This window comes from Pezoporus occidentalis, unplaced genomic scaffold (assembly GCF_034315485.1).
Source record: "Pezoporus occidentalis ecotype Australia unplaced genomic scaffold, CSIRO_AGI_Poc_V1 ctg85, whole genome shotgun sequence".
Lineage (NCBI taxonomy): Eukaryota > Metazoa > Chordata > Aves > Psittaciformes > Psittacidae > Pezoporus > Pezoporus occidentalis.
In genome coordinates this window covers 1-19,684 of record NW_026916212.1, presented here as the reverse complement: position 1 = coordinate 19,684, position 19,684 = coordinate 1, and the positions used below count along the sequence as shown (strand labels likewise).

Genomic DNA, 19,684 nt, shown 5'->3' with positions numbered 1-19,684 from the left:
AAAAGCATATTCAAAAAGTGCATCCTTAATATCTCAAAGAAAATAATGCTTGGTGTATTAAGTGGAACACCTGCATGGAAAGATTTCCTGAGGGGATCAGCAAAACACCAGCTGTGCTTTAAGTATAACATACCAAACTGAGAGTGACCATGCTGAGCAACTGCAAGAATGGGCTTAAGATGACAGCGCTGAGTGAGGGCAAACCTGCACCATGCAGCCTGTGTCCAGAACCACAGCCCTGCACATCTGTAAACTGCAAACTCTGCTATGGTCTGTAGCTCAAACGCTCTCCCTAGACCTCAAGTCTCCTAAAAAAGGAAAAGTGCAGAAAAGTTAACGAAGAGACAAATTTCTCCTGTGAGTGTTCCCCAGGTTTCTTATACTCATTATGGTAACAGCACTGCAGTAGTTTTTTACAACACAAAAAGGAGCACTAAAGAATAAATAGGGTATTACAGAATGGAGAATAGGAAGAGTGTGAGCAGGAAAGGCTAAAGCATATAGAAGGGGCCAGGAGTGTGGAAATCAGGCTGACAGAAGTTAAACAGATATGAAGTATTTGTAATAACTGAAGGGAAGAATAGAGTCCCTGCTGGGTAACAAGATCAGAACTGGAATGTCCACTTGTTGGCTCCATATAGAGTATGATCAGTATGGGCCAGAAACAAAACTAATCTTTCAGGCTACCACAGTAGAAATGAAATGAAAATGGGACCAAGCTAAAGTAGTTTCACTCCTCACAACTCTAGAATTAGAAGACTTTGTAACTGATAACCACCAAGTTTCCAGAAAAATAAGACAAAATCCCCACACCTTTTAATTTTCTCTGAAACCAGATATCACAAAGAGATTTACAAAGCATTCGACACTGTCCCGCATGACATCCTTGTCTCTAAATTGGAGAGACATCAATTTGATGGATGGACCACTCGGTGGATAAAGAACTGGCTGGATGGCCACACACAAAGAGTTGTGGTCAATGGCTCAATGTCCATCTGGAGACCAGTAACAAGTGGCGTCCCTCAGGGATCGGTGTTGGAACCAGTCTTGTTCAACATCTTTGTCGCTGACATGGACAGTGAGATTGAGTGCGCCCTCAGCAAGTTTGCTGATGACACCAAGCTGTGTGGTTCGGTTGATACGCTGGAGGGAAGGAATGCCATCCAGAGGGACCTTGACACACTTGTGAGGTGGGCTGATGCCAACCTCATGAAGTTTAACCATGCCAAGTGCAAGGTCCTACACCTGGGTCGGAGCAACCCCAGGCACAGCTACAGGTTGGGCAGGGAAGAGATTCAGAGCAGCCCTGTGGAGAAGGACTTGGGGGGGTGTTGGTTGATGAGAAAATGAACATGAGCCAGCTTCAGTGTGCACTTGCAGCCCAGAAAGCCAACTGTATCCTGGGCTGCATCAAAAGGAGCATGACCAGCAGGTCAAAGCAGGTATCTGCCCGTCTACTCTGCTCTTGTGAGACCTCACTTGGAGTATTGTGTGCAATTCTGGTGTCCTCAACTTAAAAAGGACATGGAACTGTTGGAACAAGTCCAGAGAAGGCCCACGAGGATGATCAGGGGACTGGAGCACCTCCCATATGAAGACAGGCTGAGAAAGTTGGGGCTGTTCAGCCTGGAGAAGAGAAGGGTGTGTGAAGACCTCATAGCAACCTGCCAGCTTCTGAAGGGGGTCTATAGGGATGCTGGGGAGGGACTCTTCATTAGGGACTGTAGTGATAGCACAAGGGGTAACGGTAAAACTTCAACAGGGGAAGTTTAGATTGGATATAAGGAGGAAATTCTTTCCTGTCAGGGTGGTGAGGCACTGGAATTGGGTGCCCAAGGAAGCTGTGAATGCTCCATCCCTCGCGGTGTTCAAGACCAGGCTGGACAGAGCCTTGGGTGACATGATTTAGTGTGAGGTGTCCCTGCCCATGGCAGGGGAGTTGGAACTAGATGATCTTAAGGTCCTTTCCAACCCTTGTTATTCTCTGATTCTTTGATTCCCAATGCTGCTGCTACTGACGATTCAGGAGGAAACCAAATCAGCTTTTAAAATCAAATCCCTTTGAGGGTGATTTACTGAATCTAGAAAACACAGAAATCTGAGTGCATATTATTGTAACAGCTACAAAGCAAACCTGCTTTGCTGGATATAAAGACCCTTGGTTACAGACACAATTTGGAGATACAAAGTGTATGTTTTCTGGTAAGGATCAGGTAGTAAAATAATTGTCAAAAGATCTCAAAATTGCTGGAATGCATGGATTACTCTTCAGCATCCTGACTGTACATTTATATACCTTTGCAGTTAAGGAATCTGTTGAAACTTCACTTAATAGTTACAGTACTTAACACCTGGAAACAACCACATGGAAATGCAGACATATACCTTCCCAAATACAACAGTGATAATACACCCGTATCTACGTAGCTTGCTATGGAGACAAAACCCAAATCCTTTGAAAGCAGAAGGCAAGCAGCTGTGGAATCATCTGGGATATGGATCTGATAGCCTTCAACAAAGCAGAGCATCTAAAAGTCAGTTCTATAATTTGACTGAGGGAAATAATAGTGGTGTTAGGTGTGTGCCCATTTCATTTAATCTTTGCAACAAGAAACTGTACAGTAAAAAAAAAGACCAAACCAAAAAAAACAACAAACTAGATAAAGTTTTGGTACAGGTTTTTGCCAAAACTGCAACCTAAAGTCTCTTGTCCAAGCCTCACATTTGGCAGAAGGATGATCAAGCAACAACAGGCCTTATGAGCTTCTTTCCAACTGAAGTTATCCTAGTATCCTATAAATCTGTAACTGTATCTAGGCATTTATGTTTATATAGTTGTGTGTAAGCAAACTCAGGACAGGAAACTGTTTTACTATCAAGTTACTGTACAGTAGCTAAAAATGCTAACTGCAAGCAATGTAGAAGTGTGACTATCTTGCTATTGTTAGGAAGGCTACCGCCAACAATTTGTTAAAACGCTGTTCTATTAGAACATCTACTAGAAAAGAGACTATTTATATTTGCAATGCATCACAGCTAATGTCACAGGTCTTCCTCAACAGTTCATTTTTTACCTTTAGCAAGATCAAAATGCTCATATGTTCGGTGTTCTGACACCAACAGAAGTTTAAATTCAATAACATACCGGTTAGCACCTCCCAAGCATCTACTGAAGACATTAAATCAGTTCCAGTTCAGTCTAAGTGCGCTACTCAGGTGAATTATAAAAGGAAAATGTATCACAGAAAGGTAAGCCTGGGGCTTTTATTTGGAGAGCAAATGTAATGGCCAAATGAATAGGTCTAAGCTGTGTTTGTTACTACACTGCATGCATTTTTGTTCTGTTACAGGAAAATGTAGGAATCCACTATCTGAGAATAGGATCTTTCATCCTGTAACAAATACATGGGTGTGATTTTAATGTCATTGTTCCACTAACTACTGCTCAGTTACTGTTGTGCAAGTTTATTCTGTATAAGTTTAGAGTTGATGCAACAATTGCTAAGTCATGAAAATGCTGCAAAACAAAATGGCCAAAATTAGAAAAAAAAAAATAAATCAGTAACAGAAAAAGCTAAGCATACTCAACTAATGGTTTTGGCACAACTCAGTGGCAGAACACACACTCTCTGTAGTTAAGAACAAACTTGCAGGAGATATTCTCGATTGGGTAAATACCGCAATGAACTCCATGATCTGTGATGTATATTAAATTCATTAACAGTGAGTTATAGCTACTTTAATGCTACAGTACATTTCAAGCAATGTATGTGTTGATAAGCAACTGGAAATTATTAATGAAGTTAAAAAACATGCTGTGTAATGCAGTGGACACAGATCTTAGACGATACAGTGTGCAGTAACAGTCTCCAGCGCCACTGTCCTGAAGGAATGTGAATGAGTCCAGGCTGATGCAGCATACCTGTAGATCATACAGTTCAGTACTAACAGACAATATCAGTGGCAACAGATAATTTTGTAACAGCTGACTGGAGCACCACAAGATGTTAAAAAGCCAAGGAAGTTGATGAGCTGGCTGTAGCATGAATAGATTTGGTGCTGCCAGCAACTTTGCAATGCTGAGGATTTCTTCCACAAAGCACTGAAGACTGACACTTAACTAAGGCTCTCTTGAGTTTTTTTGTTTTTCTTTTTTTTTCCAGGGCTGTGAATTTAAAACTTAATCTAGTGGTCTGCTATCTTTTGTGTATCTTGAGCCGTAATCTGTTTATACTTTCAAGTTGCATATAATCTGCTGGCAAAGTCCTTTTGTGCAAGACTAAACATAATCCAGATATTGCTCCTAAAAAGCTGATGCTAGTAAGGTTTTCCTCATTAAGTCATAATAGCAGCAATTCAGTGCTCACCCCTACTGCAGAGACAAGATATTTATTACAAGTCCAGATGACAACTCCAATGATTATGTAAGCCATCAAGAAAGGAAATTGTAAGGTGATTGTGATTTCTGTGATTAAATATTAAAAATAAAACCATTTTCTACATAGACTCAATCATGCTCAAAGTCAGCTGTTCGTACACGACATTCTCTTCCTTATGCCTCTCACTGTGACAAACAAATCAGTGACGAGACTCTTTATTACTACCTGTAGAACGCTGCAAACAAGTGAGGACAAGACAGTGCAGAGGCAGCTGTGACTGTGATGAGCAAGAAAGGGTGGTAAATGCAGAATATCTTGGCAAAGTTAAGAGTGTACCAGGGTGTTTTATTTACATGCTTTGGTGCATAATGGGCTAAACTTCCCATATGCACATTATTTTGTATCACTGTTTTTACAAAGTTTGCAAAGAAGTCTTTGTACCCTATATGACTAAAAATCTTGTTTCATACTTTGATGCTTGTTCACTTATAGCTTATTTATAAGCCTCTTAAACACCAAGTTTTTGACAAACTAAGGCAGTCTGTCTTCCAAAAATACCCCAAAGCCTTTCACAGAGGCAGAATAGCTTCTGAAGAGGGTAATCTTCAGAACAAAGGAAATGAAGCATAAAGCATACATCTCTTCTAAAAGACTTTGAGAACATAACTTTCTGTGAAAAGAAGTCTTTTCTTCCCTACTTCCTGTTTTAGCTGTTTTCAGGGAGCACCTCTAGACCAGCTTTCTGGAAAGCTACTCGCATGTTCCTTGGAATGCACAGGTCAAGGTGGTCACTACAGAAAGTAACTTGGTAAAGTCTTATTGCATGTATAATCAAACAGCTCAAGCAAGGATACACAATTTCAGCTGACTATTGCCAAATTGCACATTTTGAAAGTCAGTGACCTACTTTCATGTACTACTTACTATCTTCAGTGGTGACCCCAGTTTTCTCTTCACTCCAGTCACTCCAGTAGCCCACTCCATCTTCCTTCATGCAACGAATTGAAAAGACATACTCTGTGTAGGGTCTGAGCCCTTGAACACTGAATGAAGTTCTTGTTGAAGCTGTATCTTCAGGAGGAACCTGTAAATGAAAGAAAGGTTTTAGAGGCACTGATCAAAAGTTGTAAAGCTAAGTTCTGTGCTACTACAGCTGTCATCCAAGACGGCTCTCCACCATATACATGCCCAATACAAACAACATTTTTTCTTCCTTCTTATTTCTAAAAGCTTAAATTCTCAACCATAGTTTGGTAAGGGATCAGAGTTGTGTGTATTTATCAGGTATAAAGCAATACATACAGTAGAATAGGTAAGCAGCTATCTCATTCTGTTTTCTTTGATTAATTTACGTCTACCCCTCTTTCCTTCCCATATAATTCCTCTTCTTACTAATCTGTAATAACTGAGCAAAGTCCTGAAAGGCAAGATGGGATATCTGCTGGAATATCAATTGAAAATACCTGTGCTAGAAGCTTCCTACATGATCCTACAGGATCACCGCTTCCACTGACAGGGAAAGTTTCTTAACTGACATTGTCAAGAGTTTTAGAGTAGTTTATACTTTTGCTAATAAATTATTTTTATAAGCTCTTTCCTTTATCTTAATCAGCAACAGAATACCAGAAAATATTCTTACTGCATATGTACAGAAACAGACGTGTGATGTGGATAACAGCAATACGCAGGTACACATGCACACTGAGTGCCTACATCACGTGTTAAGGGGTTTGTATAGTGAGCAACCCTGCAAAAGGGATGACTGCAGATTAAACACACGGAGAACACTCAAGAGGTTAACGCTGAGTGCAAAGAATCATCAAAGCAGTCAAATTTTACCACAGCTAAGCAAGGTCAGTCATTTCAAAAGTTAATACTTCAGTGGTCTTGTGTACATGTTTAAAAGGACAGGACAACCTCCCTGTGCAGCCTGGTCCAATGCCTGACAACACTTTCAGATAAGAAACTTATCCTAATATCCAGTCTAAACCTCCCCTGAAGCAACTTGAGGCCATTTCCTCTTGTCCTATCACTTGTTACTTGGGAGAAGATACCAACACCCACCTTGCTACAACCTCCCTTCAGGTAGTTGTACAGAACTGTAAGGTTCCCCCTTGAGCCTTCTCTTCTCCAGACTAAACACCCCCAAATTCCCTCAGCCATTCCTCATCAGACTTGTTCTCCAGACCCTTCATCAGCTCCGTTGCCCTCCTCTGGACCCACTCAATCTCCCTCTTGTAGTGAGGGGCCCAGAACTGAACACAGGATTCGAGGTGCAGCCTCATCGGTGCCCAGTATGATCACTGCCCTGGCCCTGCTGGCCACACTATTTCTGACACAGGCCAGGCTGCTGCTGGCCTTCTTGGCTGCCTGGGCACAAGCTGGATCATGTTCATTCAGCTGTCAAGCAGCACCCCCAGGTCCTTTTTCTTTAGCCACTCTTCCCCAAGCCTGTAGCGTTGCCTGGGGCTGCTGTGGCAGTGCAGGTACAGCAAATTCAAAAAGCATTCCAGCACTTAAGAGTGTTTGCCCAAGCTTTAAATGATGTTTGCATCACAAGTCTTCATGTATACAGGAAGATGAAAGTTCATGTTGAGTGTACAGAATAAAAATGCAAAATAAACATACTGCAATATGATGGGGAGGATAGCAAACAAGTCCATAAAGAACAGACAAGGTCACTGTACTCCAGATTGTACCAAAATAGCCTAGGTAACAGCCTTCACGAATAGACCAGATAAATTGCCTTGGGAGACCTAATGATAATAAAGTGAATCCTCTGAACTGCAGCTGTGAGGGAACAACTGCAGTTTGACAAACAGCTGGGTTACACCAGAAGAGTTACAAGGAACATTAGTGGTATTACCTGCATCCAGTTTGTGTCACCCATGATCTTATAGCGAATATTGAATTTCAGCTTCATCGCAGTGTCTGAAATCTGATTCTCCCAAGAAAGCTTCAGAACAGTAGGCAGTATTCCTGAGTTGACTGATAAATTGTGTGGAGGCAGAAGTTTAACTAGAAGAGGAGATAAAAGTCAACTCTACAGCTGTATTTTATAATGCTTCTAGCAGTTGGTATACTATGCTGTACCAACTTGTACTACCATTAAAGTCTTATACGAACTCAAATAGCTGCTACTTCATAGTAGCTTCTAAAGCAGACTGTTCAACGAGAACTTGCTAACTGAATTGTGGTCAGATCTCCCACCTTCCTTCCTTTGTCCAGCGCAGTTCTAGTCAACAATATTTCAGCAGTGTTAATTTTTATAGTGAAGGAACATTAACACAGCAATTCAGCAATATACACAGAAGCAGCAGTTATGTACAAGTAAAGTTTTATTAATAGGCATATAGTTACCAATCTCAATGGGATCAAGAATAAGAGGATCAGATTCAGCCTTCCCGAGGGCATTTGCTGCTTCTACCCAGACCTTCGTATTAACAAAGAACTGAACATCACGAATCGTACAAGAATTGTTTACATCTTTTGGTATACAGTCAGGAAAGGTCTCTTGTAGCCTAGATAAAAGGGGGGGGGGAAAAGGTACAAAGCAGTAAGTTTGGTTTCCTTTCGAGAATCTTTTAAGTAGATCAGAGCGATCAATCACTTTAGCTTGTATGCTTCCCCTCTGCCATTATTTTTGTAAGCAGACAGGTGGGATGAAAAGATTAAGAGATTTAGAATGGCTTGTTAAGCCATGACTGCATTAGGACAGAAACTAGAATAAAACCTCTTGACTTCCAAGCCACATATCTTCAAAAGCACAGGACACTACTGTTATTATAAAGTTGTATAGAAACCTTACTTAGCTTAAAGAAATAAAGATCAAGAACTGATACATTTAATCAAAAGCAATACAGCTAGGAACTAGAAGCATATTCATGCATTCAAAGATGTAATCAGTATTATCTGCATAACCTTCAGGAGTACAGTGTTGCGGCTACACATCATTTCTGCTCATTGTTCTCTGCTACATTAACAGCAGACAGTTCTAGGGGCATCAGCAAATTTACAAAGCATTAAAGTTTTCTATTTATCCAATCTTTCTACTATGCTTGTTACCAAAACACTTTAGAGGAATGGGGTAGATGGAAAGCTGTGGGCACTCATTCCAGTTTCCACAGCAAAACACCAATTCTGTCCACTCCATTTTCAACTACAAGAGACCATCTGAAGAGTTTGAAAGATACTTATTTTGCTTTCACAGGAAAAAATACTTTGGCTGAAACTTTCATGTTAGGATTAATCATGGACAAACGCCATTCTGAGTTCTTAGAAGTACAGAGTAGATAATACCTCTACAAAATCCAGTCATTTAAGACTCAGGTTTACTTAGAATCACAGATTTACTTAGAATCACAAAATAGGCTGGGTTGGAAGGGATCTCAGAAGGTCATCTTGTCTATCCCTCCTGCAATAAGCAGGGATACTGTCTACTTGTTTAGAATACAATAGAATGTCACTACAGAAAAATGTAGAATACAAAATTTGGAGCCAGCCACCTGACGATTACATATTGTACTCAAACCACACTAATAATTTATTTGAAGAACAGAAAAATAGGAGATAGAAACAAAATTTCAAGTCTGACTTAGAATGAGTTTAAATATGAGCTCTTCCCTTCCCCCCCCCCCCCGCCCCCGAATAGACAGCTATGCTTCAGAAAACTGGATTTAAGTTAAGAACTCTTCCAAAGTACCAAGGAATTTCAAGGAAGTTTGGTTTAGCATACAAGTATTTTCCAAAATTCTTTAGAAATTCTACAGAGGGCTACTTACCATCTGTACTTCAATCTAAAGTGAGTGTCCAGGAATGTATGCCTCCCAGGATTCCAGGTACAAGTCATAGGATATGTGATTTTTGACAGCTGATGTACAATGCAACTTAAGTTCTTGGGCTTCTCTGGGGGCACTGAAGACAAAAAGTTACAAATAATTAACCTATATACACATTTCAACCCAGTAAGAATCACCCAAGTGCCCAATTAGAGCAATTTCTATGAACATCGCAAGTATTTATAGTCAGTTTTCTTTCTAAAGGAGGGGGCAAAAAGTGCTAGCTAATATTCAGCAACGGAAGCAAAGAAGCTTAACCAGCTGCTCTCAAAACCAACAAGCTGTATGAGGAACAAACACTTGATAGTATGGAATAGCACAGAGTTCTCACTGAGGCAGAAAACCTGGTATCACCTAAATCTATTTTGATTCACACGCTAGTGAGCTCTACAGCTGGATTAGCAAATGCTGACTTTGCCAATAATCTGAGCTCTAAGGCAATTCTGGATAGGTCTGTTCTCCCCTACCTGAGCTACAGAAGGATGCTTTAGCTGTGAACATGTTCAAGAGAGACAAGGGATCTTCATCAATACACTTCACTGGTGTGCAAGAAAATTCTTCCAAGTGCAGCTGAACTATTATTTTTTCCTTCTTAAATACAAATCATGGTATACAATGTTGGTTTCTAGCTTTTAGAATACCACTTTACTTACAAGAGTATAAGGTACTTGATTTTCTTTCCAGCAGAATGCTATTTTCAGAGTTATCTTATGAATATATGGTTTTGTTCCTGAGTAGTTATATTATTCTCAAACCTGTTACATTGTTTACAGAATTTTTCTTTAATTGATAGTACGAAAATATAATAGCTTTAAATACAAATGAGTCTCAAGACTCATAGGTGAATTAGAACTGTAGAATATTATCTGTACTGTCATTCAGTTTATCATCTTAGGAATCTGTCCTCACCTTTCCACATATTTTGCCTGATGGATCTTTCATGGTAAGAAATTTACTCATCAGAAGTTGAAAAATAAAGCTTTTCTCTGTGAAAGCATTTTGTAACTCAAGTTAGAACCACACTAGCTTAAATTGTGAACTCAACCCAGGTTTTTGTACAGACCATGCAACAACTGCAATACCTCTTCCTAACACTAGGCGGCAAAAATAAGTTATCAGCTATTCATACTCTGTTATCAAGGACACCTGAACACTTCCTTTATAAACTGTCCACCAACTAATTACACCGTATATTAAGGTATTCATATTACTTTCTCAATATCCCAGTCTTGTCTCAAAGAACACATGCTCAGATCTATGCAAGTGCTATCAGTCTTGAACAAGGAAAGTTTATAATTAGTTGGAAGTATTTTCTTCTGTACTGAGGTAATTCAAAGAGTATGTTCCAACCTTAAGGCAGCTAAGGCTAGTTTTGTGATACAGATAGACTAAGTATTTCTCAGACCATTAATGAAGAAAACATTAGTTTCAAAGTGGTATTATGAAAGCAGGACATACCACCTGCTTGTATTTCCTTGAACTCTGACACAGAAGCGAGAAGGAAAAGTTAGTTTACTTCCTAGGAGTTGTTTCAGTTAAATTCATATCTTTCTGTAATGTACGTTTTCCTTCTTTGACTTTTTTTTCCTACTGTTTTATATTATTCTGTTTTCTTCCTATTTCAACACAAACACTCGAGATTATTGTCTATTTTGAATAGAAATGAATAGAAATCATTATTCTGTGCACATTTACGAGATTTGATGTCGGGTAATTTGACAATGGTTTTATACAATTATCCAGAAACTGAGGGAATGAAGTGTCTCAAGATGTGCACACTTACTATTGTTTGCATTCTCTTCCGTGTTTCTCAAACTTTTGTTAAAGTAGAATAAAAGGCAAGAAAAACAGTACTTACAGCCTACTGTAACTGTAATTCCATAAATGTTCTGCTCAATCTGTCCATCTGCTAAAATGTTGCATGTCAGAGGAGTAGCTAGTGCAGAAGTATCATTAAATGTGACACTGGACACTGTTCTATTTATTTCACGATACTGTTCTTTAGGTACCACTCTATTTTTAATTTTCCAGATAATCTGACTAGCATAGATATTGCCAAAGTCCAGACAACTCTCATTCAAAATGCATAATGCTGTGAAATTGGAACCAAGGGCCAATACAGGAGACTCTGGGATGATGTGACCACATGACTGTACAAGTCCACCTGAAACTAAAAAGAATTGCATCTTTATTAAAAAATACAGAACATTCCATAATATTGCTGATACAACACCTGTGTAACATTAAAAATACTACATGTGTTTAAGCAGGAAATGAGTTAATTACTTGACAGCTATAAACCTGAAATGCATTAGGGGACCACCAAGCAGATCTAAAGGGCAAAACCAGCATAGTCCTCCCTAGGCTTTGCAAAAGCATTTCACCATGCAAGAAAAGCTCTATTAACAGGGGCCTTTAGAGAGAGAGGAGAGCAAAGGACTGAATGCTTACTATGTTTTGAAGGAGAAGGGTAATATAGTTGACATGACTGGGGTAAGTGTGCACCTTTGTTGTGGTGAACTAGTTTTTGACGAATTGCATGCAAACAGTTAAGTATTTGAGTTGTCAATTTCAAAAGCTTCAGTGGGCATACTATAAGCCTATTTGGTAACTACAGTGAACTCTGCACATTTTATAGTATTCTTTTTACTAACAAACTTCAACACAACAGAATTGTGACTACTGCTACAGATGCACATAAAAAGTGTCAAGTTCTAAGGATGAAACAGACAACTGAAATACTGCCTTGAATCAACAGCCATACTAAACATATTGAGGATGATCATTTTCAATACAACAGCAGTGGCCCACAGCTCCGAACTGATCATAGAGCCTACTACACCAGTTCACTGGTAGCTTATTGCTTTAACAGCATTCAGTTTTACCAATACATGCTTTCATTTAGATACCATTTGGCATAGGTGAAATTAAATTTCAGTTTGCTATAACAGCCCCAGTGATGTCAGGGGAACTAAAGCAACCTCCCAGCAACCAAAGTCACTCTTCATTCTTTGTACACAGATCACTAATGAATAGAAGCAGAAGTATTGCTTTAACATGCATTAACACTATTAAGAGCAAAGACTAGTCTCCCTATCCTAATACATCTTGCTTTCTGTCTTCATCTCACAAGTATCTATACAAAAAGCAGGATATGCTTCAAGCATCAAATTAAATAAGTCTCTTGCATTTGAGTCAGGGAAGTCTTACCTTCAAGAGAACAGATGTTCAAGAAGAGATATAAGCTGTGGGCTACCCAGTTCCACCCAGAAAACATGCTGCACAGAATTCCTGTAACAGAGAAAAATATATATAGTTAATTTAGACTATTACTTGTCACTTCAGATCACTGTCAAATTCAGATTTGTATTTGGTCTACGACAATTTCTTAAGTACACACATTTCCTTTTCTGAAATAGTATATTCTCACTCTAGAGAAACAGTGGGCATACAATTTTCATTTTGCTTACTGCTGTAACAAAATCCAGTGTCTACTTGTCCTGGGTTCCCAGGACACTACTTAAGACAACTGATGCAGTTTAAAGCCTCTTTAAAGCAGTTACAAATTTAAGAAATATATCAGCTTCAGGTTTTTGTGCTGTATATGGGAACAAACTTCACTGGAACTTCTGCAGGAGGTTCACGCAGAACAGAAAGCGTAACACTGTGGCTCAGGTTTTGAAACGAAACCGTATGAATTTGATTATGGTTACCATACTTATGTAGCTTTCAAGTGCACTGATATAAATGCTTTGCTTAAGGTTCACAACAACTCACCCCAAAACCATGCATCTCATTCACAAGAGTGACTTAAAATCCATGCAAGAATTACAAAGTACAATGCTTCCATATCAAGAACCATATAGTGTTGACTACTATAGAAAAAGCATAAATAAGCCTTCAAAATCTGACAAGGGAGTTCACAATTCCTCAGAAATTGGAAAGTTTTTTTATGTTGTTTATTTCTGTATTGTAGCAAAGCTCACTTGTTTTCCATTTTGACAATTCTACAGAACAGGTCAGAGAAACAGAAGCGTTCAGAGTAGCTTCCACTCCAATTGTTTTGAAGCCACAAAAGTATCCTCTGTATTTATCAATTTGCAGTTTTATAAAGCAGCCCTCAATTACTAAAAGCAAGTGACCATTCTCTAGTCATATTATTGGCAGTTACACTTGGGCATCTTTACAGGAACAGGAAGATCAGCTTGGTCAAGCAAGACAAAGTCCACAACCTGATTTCTAGAAGCAGACTTCATACTATTCTTATAGCTAGAAACTAAAGATAAATTTCTATGCTTACTACGATTTAAGATGATATTGCCTGTAGTAACCCTGCTTCTGTAGTTTTATTTTCATTGACCTGACAAAACTTCTTTGGAAAGTGGTATTCTGAACTTTAGCCCTACAGAAGGCAACTCACTAAGTTTTTAGGAATTCTGCAGTTTCTTACAAAGGAAAATTTAAATGCTACATTTACTATTATCAGCAGGACAAGAAATTGCATTTTATGATAGGAAATACTCTTTTAATTTGATTGCATGTAGTGCCTTTCTGTCATTATTACAAACTAAACAAGGCATTTCATAAAGATCAGTAACATTAGACATTTTAGCACTGATGTATCAGTAACAAGCTAGAAACTCATTCCTTAGGTATCAGCACATACAAACATTTTCTTTTTCCAACAAACCAAGATTAACATTATAATGTAAAGAAAATCTTTATTCATAAGAATTAGAAACAAACTAAAGCCAACATGAAACCTTTACAGCACAGTCTTCGTAGGATTCACCCATGTAGATGTGTTTCAGTTACACCTAAAATAATAGCAATCAGAATCACTCAACAGAATATTTGCATCTGTACTTGTGAGTTCATCACTCAAAACCTACCAAGATTTTCTACATAGAAATACTAGAAATATTGCTGATTAGAAGACTTGACAATTATGTTAAGAAGCATTAATATATGTGTCACTAGAGGTTGTTTGGAATTGCAGTGGTATGAAGTTTAGAATGAAAAGACTATTCATATTTTCTGTGTTACACTCAAGTACTCTCACTGGGCTGGATATGAAAACCATTATGCAGTTTCAAGTGCAGTACATGTTTAGATATTTATTACAAGCACACAGTAAGAGAACTAAACCAATTGATTTTTTTTATTATTATAGATGTAAAGTCTTCTAACCTCTGAAAAATAAGGTTTCTGTTCGCTCATGCTTTTCTGCATTTTAAAGACCCAAGTGGTTTTGCAAATTTTAACAGATTCATACAGTGAATACACCCAAACTCAGAAGAGTATTCTTTTTTGATTCTGGTTTTCAGACACTGAATAGAACTAGCACACAGGAATCTATTTTAGTGTCTTGACTTACTCTAACATTTATCAGAAATACTGCTTGCTTGTCAACCTAAAGCTTGTTGTGCTCCATTAAAGATAAAGCTTCAGATTTTTATTTTTTTTTTTAATTTTATTTAAGCAACGTTCTGTTACAGATATTTAGTTGAACAATTTAAGCTGCAGAAGATCTGAAACTCATGAGAGCCCTAAGGCAACTACAAGCTAGGTGGAAAGAAGCAGCAACTCCCCTCCCTTCTAACTGCTAAAAGCTGCAGAACAGCAGAATCTGCTTCCACAGTGAAAGAGGTAAGACTGAAGCAGATATAAAAAAGCAAAACCGAGAGTTTTTAAAAAGAATGCTCACTAGAGCATTTCTCTCCCATTTGGTATCGCAACTGATGACATGTTAGAATAATGGCACATCAGCTAAGGTAAATATTACATCATTACAAAGTATTCATTTTCTTTCTGGTAGTGATTTATTTTGGGTTAAATTGTATTTTCACAAAACTACTCAGGAACTGCTGGTTTTAAAATCCTAGTAATCCTAGTAAGTATGGCTCAGGTTAATACAAAATACTATGAAGCACCTGAAAGAACATAAAAGTCAACACTGAGTTAATAACAGACTCAACAGAAATAAGAAGATAGAATTATCACAAACTTTGTTCTGAAGTATAATGTTTTTCAGAACAAATCAAAATAAGATGACTTCCCTTTTTAAAATGTTATTTCTATATCCAACTGTCTTCCAGACCTGGAATACAAGATTTTAGGAGGACGAAGTCCAAATCTCCACTACTTTGCAGTTTGGAAAGTTAGTATCTGTTTTGAGGGAGCAAAGAAACCATCCACAGTTTATAGCACTTATTCTCCCACACTCAGCTCCTGAAAGGCAAGAGAAATAAGACTAATGATCCATCACCTGCAATGGCAAGTTCAGAGGAAAGCCCACCTACATACAGCACAGGAAACAAACAGTTGTGACTATGTTGTCCAGATCACGCTACAGTTCAGCATTTATCTGCTTCTAGGCCGTTCTGATATATTTTACTTCCTCCTTCCTGATCAATGAGGTTTGAAGCTACACACTCTGAACCCATGAAGGGGCTATTGACTTCTACTGCATGCTGCTTTTTAAAATATTAGTCTTTCTGGCTTTTACAAGGCTGATTCCTAACTGAAATTTAGTTCTACACTAAGCACTTCCATCCATTGTGCTCAGGTGAAAGCCATAAAAACAAAAAAAAAAGATGGGGCTTATAACTAGCAAAACAAGGAATCATACTTCAGATTAGAGCGAGGAAGAGAGTTCTGTGGAAACCAGTGTTTTCTAATCTGAGCATATAAAGATGCTCAGGTGCAGAGGGCAGAAACCCTGCATAAAATCTATACTAAAACTTTGAAACATAGTGCCATCACCATCACTCAAAAGAAATGCTAAACCATAACTACTTCAATCAGACTAAGCTGCATGTCTGGACCACAGAAAACTCAATAGTTTCAGCAGTTATGCACCACAGCCACAAGTTTTATAGGCTAGTGTAATGTATCAGGAACCTAACCTGAAAGTTTAACCAGATGCTGAACTAACACTGAAGGAATGGGTTTTTTTTTGTTTTTATTTTGTTGTTAAGAGAAGTCAAATCAACATTTTATCTATACTATGTAGTTGTTGAGGACCACTAAGTGGAAAGGAAAGGGAGACAGAAACTGATGATAGAAGTTTGTCAGGTTACTTCCATAGTTAAGTTTGCCAAAGTGGCAAAGGACCAAAGTCCATCAAAATACTACACAGTAAAACCAACAGTCAATTTAGAACTGCTGATGATGACAGAGCTTAACTCACAGAACATAAATTATCTTAGGAAAAAAATTGTTAAAACATTGTTATTACTTCAACAGACAAACTCATATGCCATGACATCTCCCCATTTAATCTCCAAATCATATGGGGCTTTTACTAAGCTTCACATCCTGCTAAATTTTGAAAGAAAACCAGTTCGCCTCTATGCCTGAACCTTAAACTGCTGCTTCAGGAAGCATCCTATAAAAAGCCAGTAACAACCCTAAAATCAAGCTTTATATGAACAAAGTAGCTCATTGAGTTTTACAGCTAAACTATGAGTAACAGTTTTTGAAGAAATGTCAGGCGCTCATATAAAACAAGTATCGCTACTTATTCTGAGCAACTGCGAGAAGCCTTACAAATTATTCTGATTTCATAAATCATGAAAACTCCCCCAAACTTAATACAGGTATATGTCATATGATGAGTTACTATCTTTCAGTTTCAGAGAGGTGGCAATTACGGTCCAAGTGACCTACAAATGACAATTTCAGTTCAAGAGAAATAGCTAAAATAACGTGTTATTGCCAGCAAACCCAACTTGCAAGTTGGGAACTACAGAACACACCATAAACACCACAGGAAGGTGTTCAGTCTATTAAGGCTCATTATCACATCAGTCACAGAAGCCAAAAGGTTGCTGACAAATGGATTTCCAGAAATACCCCCCAAAAAATTTAAGAGCTTACAGCTTCAAGTGGTAAGAATCCACATAGCTCAGAAAGACAGAGCAAGTGATACTGCACCTAGCAGCAGCATTGCTTGAGGTTTAATAACAAGCCAGATACTACTGAAAGCTCTAACTGTTTTAATGGAATTTTGATTACTTAGTCTGTAACTACTTTCTAATTAGAAGTATTTCATCTGCAAGCTTCCTTCCTTTCTCCAAACCTACTTCCTTCTCGAAAACATCTGAGACTCAAAAAAAAACACTAACACCTCTAAAAGAATCACTTGAAAATCTTATGTTAACACTATATGCACAGAATACTTTGAAATTCTTTTTCACATTTAAAATGCCTACACACAAATTGTATCTCTGCCCCTTTCATGAAACAGATAAGGGATTACTCCATGTTACTAATTCCTTTTGCTCTAGAAGGAAACTTCTCCCTACATCCAGGGTTTTAGTACAGCACTCAGAATAAAAAAAAGAACAAAACCCAAACAAAGCAGCACAGATTAGAATTATTTAAATACTTCATCAGAGCACTGAATATCTGCTTGTAAGAATTACATTCCTCTTTCCGGTGCCTTCCAAAATTGCAGATTGCTTTCTCTGAAATAATTTGGATTTTTCTCTTTGCAGCTAGCAAGTAGCTTTAGTCTAAAAAGCAAATGAACTTACACAAAACTGTATCTTACCATCCTGTCTTCTCAGCTTAAAGTCAAACCTGCAAGACTGACAAGTACCAAAGCTGGTTCTCCAATTTAGGTAGTTCTGGATAATATAAGAATCATTCTACAGAAACTGGCCAAGAAGTTTATTTATTTTCATACAACTATGCAAGTGCTAATCCTCCAGGAAAGCAGCACTGGAGATACTGTATCTCCATTTTGTGTACACACTTACACATGTGCACATGTACTTCTTCTCACCCCTCAATTGTATGCATAGGCTTTCCTTAAGAGATCACATTTCTAGACATGTAAACAAGACCCAAATATTTCTTTTTAATGCTTTACTTTTAGGAAAAAAATCTCCAATTTTCATCATCCTCTCCTACTGTCTTAACGTGATACACTAACATACAGATTAAAAATTTAAGTTTAGAAGTTACATACTTTCAAAATCCTTTTTAGATATTATTTATCTGCAAGTAACAGTATTTAGGAAGAGTAGTATAAATTTTATGTTCTATAGGAAAAAGAGGATAAAAGAACCCACAACTCTCAAAAGTACCCGAACTCTTCAGTTGTTTCCCAACTCCTTCTCAGTGACAGCACAGGTCACTAACGACTTAACTACAACCCAACATAATTCTATTACCAGGCATCTCCTTCAGAAATGCCTCATAAGTAATAAGCAGCCACCAGCTGGCAATCACCTAGTCAACCTAAAACAAGGATGAAAACTGAGAGGGATTTATTCTCCTCCGTGCTGCCAGCACACTTGGCAGACTGCTTTCCTTTGTGCCTCAGTTTCATCATCTGCAAGATGAAAATAATGTCTCTGTTTTTCTTTAGGAAGAGCGTCAGAGACCCGCTGCAAGGATGACTGGAGCTCAGGAGCACATCGGAAGCTAACAGACGACCCACGCTGCTCCCTGTACCCGCTCCTCCCTAATTCCTCAGGTAATCGCTTCGGTAATTGGCCCACGTGTAAACCGAAGTGTGCCTTTCTTTCAAGGCCAGCGATTTTCTACCTTCTGGTCTACAAGCAACAAGAACAGGCCATCTGTGGTGATGGCAATAAAATCTAACGCTTTTCAACACGAAAACGCCTGTCGATAATATGGCCAAGCTTATCACAGTCGAGAAAATCCCAAAGACACTGTAAGGGTCGCAGCACCTTTATTAAAATTATTTATTAAAACTGTCAGCATTAACAGCCTCTGCACTAGAGAAAACCCCAGCTAATCTTCAGTCTTACCCTTTGTGCCACGCCAGCGGGTCAGTAAAACTGGACCGAGACAGGGGAAGGGCAGCAGATGGGGCAACCCTAGCAACTGGTACGACACACACTGGCAAGAAGGGGGCCTCAACCGCTCCTCAGGCCCCACACCGAGGAGGCCCCAGGCGCTCGGCGAGGCCATGTTGCATTTTAAGCCCCAGCGCCGTCAGTGCCCGCCGAGGGCAGCTGAGACTCCTCTGCGGCGCACCCCGGCCCTGGCACAGGCGAGGACGAGAAAGGCTGTACCCAGACACCCCCGCCACCGGGGGGGAAGGCGAAGGATCGGCTCGGAAACGAGCGGCGCAGGGCTGCCGTCGTCGCCCCAGTCAGTCCTGGCCAAGCGCCCACCCCTCCGCCCTCCCCGCCCTCAGTGCACGGTTCGGCCTGCTGAGCCCGGCTACAGCCAGTAAGGGGAAAGAAGGGGCCAGCGCGCCCAGCGCCGGCGGACGCCCCTCAGAGAGAGCTGCGCACACAGGCAGCGTGGACGCTGGCAAGGGGGTTACGAAAAGGGCCCACCGCCAGCGGCCGCAAGCCTCGTGAATCGTCTTCCGCTTCCGCCTGCCCCCCCCGGCCCTCACCTGTTGGCGCTGCCGTCGCCTCACGGCGCCGCTGCCCCGCCGACTGACCCTAAATAACACCGCCGCCGCGCCGAGCCATCCCG

The 19,684-nt window shown here is 39.4% G+C and overlaps 1 protein-coding gene across 3 annotated transcripts in view; it reads right to left on the bottom strand.

The window, feature by feature from the left end:
• The window catches only part of IL6ST (interleukin 6 cytokine family signal transducer), a 35,694-nt gene extending 16,039 nt beyond the window's left edge, over nt 1–19,655 (bottom strand). Inside the window, exons 1-7 of one of the 3 annotated variants that reach the window (XM_062604325.1) lie at nt 19,602–19,655; nt 12,428–12,508; nt 11,076–11,387; nt 9,161–9,293; nt 7,740–7,900; nt 7,246–7,397; nt 5,304–5,463 (exon numbers count right to left, since the gene is read on the bottom strand). In XM_062604325.1, coding sequence (XP_062460309.1) covers nt 5,304–5,463; nt 7,246–7,397; nt 7,740–7,900; nt 9,161–9,293; nt 11,076–11,387; nt 12,428–12,494 — 985 coding nt within the window. In that variant the 5' untranslated portion in view covers nt 12,495–12,508; nt 19,602–19,655. Of the gene's footprint in view, nt 1–5,303; nt 5,464–7,245; nt 7,398–7,739; nt 7,901–9,160; nt 9,294–11,075; nt 11,388–12,427; nt 12,509–19,002; nt 19,138–19,601 lie in introns of those variants that run through there. The other 2 variants (XM_062604326.1, XM_062604324.1) reach the window with 2 other exon arrangements.
• Between the last annotated feature and the right edge of the window lie 29 nt (nt 19,656–19,684).